At 36.2% G+C, this 12,013-nt stretch overlaps 1 protein-coding gene across 1 annotated transcript; it reads left to right on the top strand.

Annotated features, from left to right (window-relative positions):
- The first annotated feature begins 1,731 nt into the window (after nucleotides 1-1,731).
- On the top strand, nucleotides 1,732-2,939 carry LOC108763053 (protein PBDC1). The gene is made up of 4 exons (XM_018510354.1): nucleotides 1,732-1,858; nucleotides 2,156-2,221; nucleotides 2,334-2,393; nucleotides 2,485-2,939. Exons 1-4 carry the CDS (start codon nucleotides 1,838-1,840, stop codon nucleotides 2,839-2,841), a joined length of 504 nt encoding a protein of 167 aa, XP_018365856.1. The 5' UTR covers nucleotides 1,732-1,837; the 3' UTR covers nucleotides 2,842-2,939.
- The last annotated feature ends 9,074 nt before the right edge of the window (nucleotides 2,940-12,013 follow it).

Raw genomic sequence — 12,013 nt, 5'->3', positions numbered from 1 at the left:
ACATCGGATGCCGTATTCGAGTTTTCATCATCTGCTATCAAAATCAATTTATTTAATATTAAATACATGTAAATAATAATTGTTATAAATTCTTATATTGTGAAAGAAATATCGTACCGTTGCGAAAGTTTTCTGCCGTTACTCATCTAATTATTTCTTAATGGCGAAGTGAATGGATGGTGAAAGTCACATTAGTGTATTTACGATAACAATAATAGATTCTGAAGAGGAGAGAGCGAAACAGTCGTGTTTTTTTTTTACAATTGGATAGTTCCTGTTTTTACCTACAAATTTAATTCTATAATTCAATTTTTTTTATAAATTGATTTTGCATGAATTTTAAAAAATATAATAGAAGTCAATATTATAATCTTACAAGCGCAAATATCCATGCGATATAAACAATATTGTACTTATTTATGTATATATATTTAACATCTTTAAATTATTTATTTTGAAAGGAAAAATATAACAGTGCAACTATGAAGAATAAATGCAGCGTATATCATAGCAGCAGCGAGAAACCTGAGAAAGGCCATGCAAGGCCATGCCGATCTTTTTCTTGTTATCGTCGAAATCGTCCGTACACTACCGTCAGTACATCCATTTTCAGTTTGGAAACTACGTGACTACATTTACATTTTCTGTCACTGTCGATAAAATCGTATCATCGAAAGTAGATGTAGTTTGTGTCTGTACTAAATCCTCATAGGCCGGTATTCATAGTCGATTCTTATTTTATGACCGTCTTAAGTAATGTCTTGAGATGCTAATACGGCTCTCTTGCCGGTATTCATAGTCGATTCTTATTTCAAGATCGTCTTAAGTAATGCCTTAAGACGCTAATGCAGCCCTCTGATTGGTTCATGACTTCTTAAGACCGTACTTAAGACGGTCTTGAATATAAGATCTGACTATGAATACCGGCCTCTGATTGGTTCGTGATGTCTAAAACTGTACTTAAGACGGTCTTAAATATAAGATCCGATTATGAATACCACCCATAGAAGCGTGCCGACCATGGAGTATAGAGACCAGGGTCGGTATTCATAGGACGGTATTCATAGTCAGATCTTATATTCAAGACTGTCTTAAGTATGGTCTTAAGAAGTCACGAACCAATCAGAGGGCCACATTAGCATCTTAAGACATTACTTAAGACGGTCTTGAAATAAGAATCGACTATGAATACCGGCCATAGTCAGATCTTATATTCAAGACCGTTTTAAGTACGGTCTTAAGAAATCACGAACCAATCAGAGGGCTGCATTAGCGTCTTAAGATATCTTAAGATCGAACTTAAGGCGATCTTAAATATAAGAAACGACTATGAATACCGCCCCCCAGGAGACCGAACTGACAGGCCGGTATTCATAGTCGATTCTTATTTCATTACCAATCAAAGTTCTCCGTTTCTTTCCCTTCCATGTAATAGAGAACTCTGGTTGGTTCAATTTTTTATGCCTCATGTGTTATGCGTTATGCAAGAGTCTGTGCTCCCCGCTTTAAGACGCTAATGCGGCCTTTTGATTGGTTCGTCGATGATACGATTTTATCGATAGTGTCAGAAAATGTATGTAGTCACGTAGTTCTCAAATTGAAAATGGATATCCTGGCGGTAGTGTATGTATGGGCGATTTCGACGGTAACAGGAAAAAGGCCGGCACAGCCTCTCACAAGTTTCTTTCTGATCATTGCTGATTTTCTGATAATATATATAAATACTGTCACACATGTGTGACGGGTGTGATGTTACTTTATCACGAATGAGGTAGTGTTTATACAAATATATGATTTTTTAAAAATCATTCTTTGAAGCTGTGGATAATATAACATAATGGCGCAAATAGGGAACGTAGTAAGTAAATTATTTTCTACATGCAGAAATTTAACCTTATTTTAATTTTATAACCTAAATGATTGTGTCTTATTTATGATATAATGCAGGTAATTTTAAAAATTATTGAATAACTGGCACTTATTTAAATTGTCCACCTTGATTAAGATTTATTTTTTCGTCTAATAAATAATTATTAATAATATTTGTATATTAGATAACGCCTCTTGTTTCATTTCTGTTTTACTGTGTATGCGATATTTCCAAATTAATTCATGAAAAGCACTTATTCATGCAATAATATATTGTATATTTAAGACGGCAGATCAATTAATGGCTGGTACTAGTGTATTGTCAAGACCTGCTGAAGAATTCGAAAATGACGTGAGTAAAATCACATGTAAATTAATGAGCGATTAATATTTACTATTGTACTGTAAAAAAATTTTAAATCAATTTTATTTAAAGGAACGTTTTCCTTTTTTTTCTATTTTAGCCATCTTTGGAAGCAATGTGGGCAATCAAAGCCATGGAACATGCAGAGGTTTATTTTAATGTAAGTTATACAATATTATATGAACATATATATATATGTAAGAATCATGAAATAAATAAATAGTATAAATGATAGAAATATTATGCTCCAGATTTTATGCTCGGTTGACCCAAAGCTTTTGAAACTCACACCTCACGATGAGCAAATCTATAAGACTTTCAAAGATACGTTTCCTAATATGAAAGTGAATAAAGTGGATGAAGACGAGTTGAAATCTCCAGAGGGAAAGATAAAGTGGAGGTTCTTTTGTGAACAATTTAAGGACATTGTGGAGGACTATAGTTTTGGTACATTATTGAGAGCAGATTGCACTGGAGATTATTCAGAGCAGAATAGTATACTAACAACCAGGATACAATTTTATGCTATAGAGCTCGCAAGGAATAGAGAAGGTTTTAATGATGGCGTACGAGAAAAATACAAATCAAATAGAACTATAAAAAAATAGATTTGATATTATAATTAGTTACATTAACATTACTGAAAGTAAATTATATATATTATTTTTCTATTATTTTTTTAAATGTAAGAGAATTGTGAGTAATGTAAGAGACAATTTTGTAAGATATATATATATAAAATAAAAGTTATACATAATAACAAACATTAAATTGATATTTAAATATATTTACCATCCTAATGAGCGAACTTTTCTTACAAACTTTTTCTTTTTCAATTTTATACAACATTAAAATAAAAAGACATAATTTATTAAATAAATGAATATTATACCTAAGATTGTAAAAGAAGGAGGATAATAAACTTGGTAAGAAAGGAGAATGTAGATAAGAAGAATGAATACAAAATAAAGATACATAAAAATTATCAGACCACAAAGAATTTGATTATTAATGAAGCTTGCAGTGTCTCTGTGAAGACTTTAATGAAAAATTAAAGGAAGTATATAAAATTGCAAGATGTCTGTTAATCTTGAGGGTTGAGTGAAAGAATGTACGAGAGCGACCATTTCTAGAATATATTGCTATATACACACTTTAATAACCAAAAACAAACATTACAGCAATAATATTGTTATTAATGTAATATTATATGCAATAATAGAATCGTTTATCAATCGTAGTGAAAACACCGAAAACCTTGCTTCTTCTTTTACTGGAAAGAACAATGCGTACGGTTTGTCTTCTTTTTATTATTAATAATATTAATTCGCATAATGGCGCCCGATCGACCGCACCCGCATGTTGTCGTGGATGTTATAAAAAAATTAGTAGACGTTACCTTGTTTGCCACACAATAATCTAGGCGCGAATACGCTATTTCTCGAGAGCGCGGTCGACCCGCGAGCCGATCGATCGTTATCGTAGAATAATAAATATGACAGTGCGATATCTAAAAAATCTGTCTTTTTATGCAACTTGCACATTCAAATACAAGTGTACTCGAAAAATGTACATTGTTTTATTGCCCTTACGAACGTTAAGGAGAATAGCAAATAGCTGCCAAATCGTCATATGGAAAGTATATTTTAGAAACAGGATAGTACACTCTTTTCGAGCTTAGTATTTTAGTGACAAAAGTACAAAGGAAGAAATAACTTTCAAAAAAACCCGTGTTGTCTGATATGTGATAATCATCGACTGGAAATTGTTCATTTCAAATTATGAGTCATTTAACGATTTGACAATTACGGATTCTCCTCGAATCGAGCGGTACTGTGGCTTCTTTCCCAATTTCGCTTTTGCTCATTCTCTCTGTCTCTCTCTCTCTCTCAAATTCTTGCTTTTTTCTCACGTTCACTCTGTATTTCTGACCGCTAAAAAATATTTGATACAAGATCGTACAAGAATCACAAAATAGAGCTTTGAATAAAATCTGCTTTAGATGAGCGTCTTTCGTCTGAGCGTAATAATAAGTAAATTAATTAAACAAGTAATCTAGTATTTATATATGTCGAAGATGTGGAATATTTTTACATACTGTAAGAGAGATTTATTATCTCTCTTTTCCCCCCTCTCAGAAAAGTTAATTCAAAAGTATTTAAAAGATATCACATTTATATATTTCTCTCTCTCTCTCTCTCTCTCTCTCTCTCTCTCTTTCTGTGCATTTCGGTTTACTGTATCTCTATTGAATGGCGCGACCAGAAAATAGAGCTTGCCATATCTCACGTTTATTTTTTAGCAATTTGCATCGCCCATGCATAATGCATAAATTACAAGATTCGTATATAGACATCGACCCTCAAATAATGCGGCAGAATCTTAATGATCATTTTCCGCTTGACTTATTAATCCGCTCTGCTTATTAATTTCTCTCGTATTGTTCGAGGGTGACCGATTCCAGGGTGCTTGAAAAGGAAGCGTAAAATAAGACTAAAATATACAATAACAGTGAGTTTAAACTCATGAATTCTATTGAAGTTTAAAAAACTTGTATATAACATTGTTATTAATTTACATTTTAACACTAATTGTTGCCGAACTTTATCCTAACACTTTGCACAGATTTTTAACTTCCACGTATAATAAATAAAATTAATAATTGGACAATCGTATTTAATGTAATTCAGTTGTGATATGCAAATATGGATATAATCAACATTTTTTTGATAGTTACAGTAAGATTAAAAAATTATAGATCTTTTTTTTTATATACGTGCATGTGCTATTTTTATATATAAATAAATTCAACTTTTGATGGTCCCTCAAAGTCTTATCAGTTTTATTTAAAGTGCTATTTTTACAAAATTCTGATTATGTTTTGTGTGCATCTTTACGCTCTTTTTTCAAACACCTTAGAGTATATAGATGTGAATTACAATATGTCTCTCATTCTGAGCAAATAATTCATACATAATAAAAAAATGACAATAAGAGAACAATGTCATCGTTCACTGAAATAATAAGTGGAGAATGGCAAAATTATTTGATCCTGTACAAAAGTCACGATCGTGTATAAGAAATGTGTTTGAATATTGATGAAAAATACGCTTGAGTACCTAGAACACGTATCGTGACGACGGAGAACGATCGTCGAATAAAAAAGAAAATTGATTATCGTAACTATAATCCTTAACAATGACGATGATAGCGTACTCTTCCTGACGTCTTTCTCCAATCACGTATTATACATTTCATGAAATTTCCTACAGGCGCGCGCGCTACGTTCTTTAAATCTACGCTCCTCTACGAAGAGTCTCACTGAGAGAAAATCGATTGCACTATCGATTGCACTTTCGATTGCGCATATAGATCAAACTGCGATATTAAAAAAGAAAGGTGCATGCATATTGCATTAAGGCAAATTGCTATTTCCTACGAATTAACCGGTTATTGATCCGCGTCTACGTTTTGCATTTGACGACATTTCTGACAGGTGAATTTATTAAAATGGATTATACTTTCATTTTGCAGCAATAATCTTTATTTCTTTTTTTTTTTTACAAAAACACTACTTGGCACAGCTAATAGTTTATATATTAAATATTTTGCATATACGAGAACAATCGACATTAATAACGAGCACGATTGTCACTCTTCTACAGCAGAATGCTCTCACATCCGAACTAATTGCAGGAAATTATCGTTATCTTAATTAATTAAGGCAACTTCAGCGTAATTAAAACTTCTTTTCTCTCAGTGCGTGTAACCGAGCGCCGAAAGTGACAACGATGCAACAGTGTGTGGAAGTAATAATAAGCCGTCAAGTGTAGGTAAGCTCTACTTTACAACAATTGTGTGTGATCGTAAGAAACTGAGAAACCTAGAAACACAAAGCGAAACACTCACGCAGTCAACGATCTCTTTTTTTCGAAAGAACTCGTCTCTCTTTTTTTTCTTTTTTTTTTTTTTATTCGCGTTTACTTCTCGTTCCGCGCGCGTGATCGATAATCAATCCAACAACAACAACAGGGCATGTCGTATTTATGCGACCTATGGAGAGGTGTGATACAATAGCAGTATTAATAATAATAAGAATCATTATAGTTATAGATCGTAGTAGTAAGTATTAGTGTTAGTAGTGTGTGATAACTGACAATACAAATATATCTTCTAAACCTAGGATGCACCGGGAGGAAGTTGGGGAGATTCGGAGTGAGGTGGAAGGGAGGACGAGAATGATGAGGAGGGTAGTCCCGGGTTGAGAAACACGAGGATAAGGGTCGAGGGATCCGAAAGCTAGTTTCCCAGAATCCTCGGGCTATACTCTAGAGGCGTAGTGCCCCGATCAATGATGTCTTTTCTCCTTTTTCTAACACTGTGCAAGTTTTTCCGACTTTGATCTGCGGGAGGATCGGGATGAGAACTTTGGAGTTTTTTTTTTTTTTTCTATCAGAAAGGTTCCTGGCATTAACTAAACTTTGATATGTAGGTAGACGTTGGGCGAGGGTGTCACCTATGTGTTCTTCCCGAATCTATTTGCGTTGACCCAAGGTTTTTCTGCGCACGAGTAACGTTAAACGCGGCTGTCAGAGTCCAGAATGCCTGTTCACGTTTATGAGCTAGAAAGTGTACGAAGCTGTATACGAACGTCAGTGGTCGGTGCCATTCAGGACTTGCGTTGCAACAATGATGTATTTATTCTTAATTAAGTAATCCTTATCACGTGGTCCTTTCTATATCGTAGCCTTATTTAAAATAGGCAGGGGGAGAAAGTAATATATATCGTTTATCCTTAATCAACATTGTTACAACTAATCCATAGGCAGCTATGCGTAGATCATCTTTCTCAGGATCACCGTGATTGATTCCTGTACAGCACAGCATCTTCCAAGGGACGTTCTAAAGACGTTCAAAGGACGTCTCTTGGATAAAGTGCACCATGTAGGAATTTTAATCTTTTTTCTTTTTTTCTTCTTTTTTTTTTTATCAAATATGGAGAGACAGCCACATTTATCGTTAAACGTGCCACGGGTCTCGCAGGCTCCCACACTACTAATAGCGCTTTTCTGCAACATATGTCAATACTTTACTGACGTCGGTATTTTGCAACGATTTGAACGATGTGACGCTTCGCAAACAACGAGTCGAAGATATGTAACGCCGACTACAAGAGATATAGCTTCCTCACCCCGCACACGCACACGCACCCTCTCACTCTCCGTTCCCTTTCTCTTTCTCCCTTTCTCTCTCGCTCGCTCGTCCCATGCGATCCTTAAAACACGCCAGCCGAGACAAATCACCTGTCAACGCTCGCAAGCCCTGTATACGTAATGACACGACGAATGCAGCTATATAAAGTATAAGTATCTCTTATATATTTATATATATATACTTACAGTGTAATTGTATGTTGTATACAAGTATGTATATATACGCATACGTATACGTATGTTACGTATCGCCGGCCTACAGCAGGTGTTTTATTTCGTCTCTCATTTTCATGGTAATAAGATCATCACGAAAATGTTCCTCCTCTTTTAGCCCCCATTCACACTGCTCTCTCATTCTCTCTCTCTCTCTCTCTCTCTCTCTCTCTCTCGCACCGTTCTCTCTCACGTCATGCTCAAAATGTGTTCTCCGTGTGAACGTGTTGGTTGTTAAGTGTGTCTTCGTTATGTGTGTTTGCTTTTTACATAAAATATTGCGTACCAGACGATTTTACAAAACTTTACCCTGGAATAATGTACTTTACGCTGTGCGAGGCGACCGATCGCGAGGAAAATATCGCGGAATACATCTTCGTAGGCCACCCCCTCTGTTCTACGCGGCTCCGAAATCTCTTCGCGATCGGTACTTTCAACGTGTCCCTCCTCTGCGCGATTCACCTCGTAATATCATTTATTTTATTCTACGATCTCGCGAATGCAGCGTGTCCCCTCGCTCAACCCTTTCAACAGCCACGTTAATAATTTCTATTGGTCGACCGTGTATTGTCACACATTAGATTTCGAAAGTAACGATTACAAATGCGTTAAGAGCAGATATGTAGGATCTCGCATTTTGTCAAACGAATAAATAGAATTTACGAAAGACACTCAGTTATATCGTCCGATTAAGGATGTTGAAAGGATCAGGAGGTCCGCAGAACTCGAGTATGAGATCACAGCTTGCGCTCTCTGTGCGCGACACACGTCCTCGGGGCGACATGTGTTACAAAGGGCGACGATCTCTACGCATTGAAAGACGCAGTCGCAAATCGTACACGCGACATTTTACACCTCACATTATCTTCTTTTTTTTTTTGTAAAAAATTTTATTCTCTCTCTCTTTTTTTCTGTTACATCGCACTACTACACCTCGTTTTGTTTATCCCTTTCTTTCTTAGTTTTTCTTTCGCGTTAAAAATTTAAAATACTCGTATTATACGTAAGTATTTATGACCCTGTTTTCGTAAAGGCTTTCTAACGTAAATCGATTCCTGGCCGAGGAAGATAAAGGAAATAGGATTCTAAGATAGAGGAAGGGACAAAGAGGAGTCGAGAAGACGCGACTGCGTTGGGAAGAGAATAGAGGGTACGTTTGAACACGAGTTACCTCTATCGTTACGTATTATTCTTTTTTTTTTTTTTCTTTTTCTTTGACGCTTCTCGACGGCGAACAGAAAGCTAACAGAGGATAATAACGTAACGTAGAAATATGTGAAGACTTCGACGATAGATCAAGTGTCGCAACAATCCGCAATAGTGTGTCGCCATATTTTTTTTAATAGAGAAAAATCTCTGTGTAAGCGATTTTTTTTCTTCATGCGACCATAATATAGAAACCGCTATCATCAAAATTGGCGCGCACATTCTCGCTTCCCGTTTAATATTTCAGCATACAATTTTAGCATTCTCGAAGATATAGTTTGAAGTTTTCTACTGTCAAATCGTGATACACGCATATTCTACGAAAATACAATATCTTACGACGAACACTTTTTCTCATCAAAGAAGGGGATATCTAATTTATTGTTCTCATCGATAATTGATATGACTTACGTTTTTGTTAAAAAGGAACACCCTCGCAATAGGTTACAAGATAGTTTTGTCTTTAAGATCAGACTTTTTTTGTCTTGGGTAACAATCTATTGCAGATTGAACAACAGATTGTTGCAAGTTTAATCGATCAATTGTTAAAGAGAAAAAAAGAGGAAGAAGAAGAAAAACACACGGTAGGAGGTAATTACGCTAACGAGAGGAGAGCGAAATGACTCTGTTGTATCTCTGTGAGACAACGCGAGCCTTTCTTTTCAATGTATCGCAAGTGCAGAAACTGAGAGCTTCACATGCAAAATTGTAATATCGTATTTTTCTATAATTTCAGCATCCTGCCGTATCGGGCAAGGCGCAACTTTTAATTTACATACATTTGAGTTGTCAAGAAAATGTAATTCACTTGTTATTCCCGTCCTGACGTTTCGATTCGACGAGATTGCTATTGTTTTTTTTTTTTACGGTTCTGCGGCGATCCGATATTCTTAAGATGTAACTAGAGTTGAAAAATCAAAACCATTCTAAAATTTCAAACAATCTATATTTAATAGCAATTATATATTTATATTAATAATTTTTGTATTATATTTTTTTTACAAGATTTACAAATTGAGAATAAATTGGAAGAATAGAAGAATAGCGAGAAGAACTATCTTATCTAACGATATTTATACTTCACATTAGGAATTCAGTCATTGCAATTTTCTAAGATATTGGTAATAAAAAACAGATCAAGTTATAAAAATATCACTAATATTTCATGATTGTCTAAGATGTACTCAATTGTTTCATCGCAATCATCTACATTAAAGTCCCTATAACTTAAAAGTAACAAAATATGCCCGCAGCTAACACTTCTCGTGATTCGTGCAAATCCAAGATTTAATAAGAACGTACAAAACGACATTGAAAAAAGAACTCGAACAAACGAGCGTATCTCGTCGACGTTCGTGGAGTCGTCAGGTGGGGATTCGCTACCCGAAACAGTAGTGATTAATAACAGCGATTTGGCACACGTGTTATACTGTTCGCAATTTATGTTAGCTTGGCACAAAATTGAGCCGCTCGGCGATGAGTTTTCACAATCGATTTTTGGCATCTAAATCGCATCAAGTGCTGATCTTTTTGGCTCCTTTTTTTGGTCGACAGCCTTCTTCCTTATTATGTCGACTATCTATACGTGCGCTCGATTTTTAATTCGTCTTAACTTATTCAGGGAAAAATCGCGATATCAGGACCGATTAGACGACAGACTTATATATTTAAGAAGCATCAATTAGCTTCACATACAAAGATTTCCTGATTATTGTAGAACACTGATTATCATAAGTGGCAATCGCGTATCCTAATTTTACTTTCAAAGCAGCGAATAGCAATTGACTATTCAAAAGTCCAAAAAATTAGGAATCACTTATCTTTTAGGTGTTCCTATACTCTTAGAATAAAATGTCATCACATCGATATAGCACAGTGCTGCAATCACAGCGTCGCTTCTTCCGTATTTTCGTCATATATTTCATGCCAATTGCTATGTCAGTCGTTTGTCCTCAAGATTCCTTTCTGCGATATAGCGCATAGATGATACATTACAATTTCAAAAAGCTGCAGCATATTTTGACATTACAACAAATCGTCAGAATAATCCGTCTGTCGTCTGATTCGCCCTCTAATCGCGCGACAATACGGCGTGAAGAGGTCGCGAACAATCGTCCAATCGCACACTAATTTTTCCTTTCGCAAGGAAGAAAGGCTTTGCCCTTTAAATTCCACGCCCCGACGAAGAAAGGGCGCGAGTCAATATTCTATAAAAATTAAGTTTATTTCTTAGCTGATTGCCTTGCGTTACGGTAATGTTAGGTCCCTGGCGAGAATTGCCGCGGATGTTCGTTTCTGAAGCACCGCAAAATGGTTTTCCGAACGTCGGAGAAGCTCGTGCGCACGATAGGTAAACGCGCGTTGCATTTCACCCCTTCCGAGCCCAACCGATGGCCCCCCCGTAACGTCATATTTCCGTAGACACGAGCCGTTTGTTCCGAAAAACCGACGTACAAGACATATAACCATGAAAATCTTGTAAAAGTAGATACCTTCCACTCCGATTTGTACTTGTACCTAACTCGAACTCTCAGTATCTCTTACAAAACATCTGGCAAAACACACGGCTCGTACACGCAATTGCAATCGCGACAATCCTCGGTAGGACCCACGCAATAAGGATAAGGCCCCTGCACTAACAGATTGCTCTACGCCACAACGATATGATCGCAATTGAATGCTGACATTTGCTCTCTCTCTTACGCCCGTTTCATTTTTTCCGTTTTTCCTTAACGCTACCGTGTCCGAAGGGCGAATCGGGTTCCCCTCTCTCTCTCTCTCTCTCTCTCTGCGATTTTGCCGCCGATTCTCTTCTAACTCTTGTATGCACCTTAATGTAATGAGGGGGAAGGAGCGTACGTACCCGGGACTTTTCAACGATCGCGTTAGTCTTTCCTTTCTTCCTTCCTCTCGCAAATTTCCATACGAGCGAAAATAACCGCGTCCTCGTTGAAACATTGGTCAGCGTCAGTTGCTCCGAAGTTAGGTCTAACCGTTGTATAAACGCAAGCTTTCTTACATATAAATGACTTTTAGCCAACAGCACAGATAGCTCTGACTAACTAACAGTTTAGATATTCCTCGTTCTGCCGAGAACACATCCCTATCTATAATACAGAAAGCATTATATCGTTAACTGCGGTTAGTG

Source organism: Trachymyrmex cornetzi, unplaced genomic scaffold (genome assembly GCF_001594075.2).
Source record: "Trachymyrmex cornetzi isolate Tcor2-1 unplaced genomic scaffold, Tcor1.1 scaffold335, whole genome shotgun sequence".
In the NCBI taxonomy this organism is placed as follows: domain Eukaryota; kingdom Metazoa; phylum Arthropoda; class Insecta; order Hymenoptera; family Formicidae; genus Trachymyrmex; species Trachymyrmex cornetzi.
The sequence above is the reverse complement of the archived record's forward strand: the minus strand, read 5'-3'. Positions and strand labels throughout refer to the sequence as shown.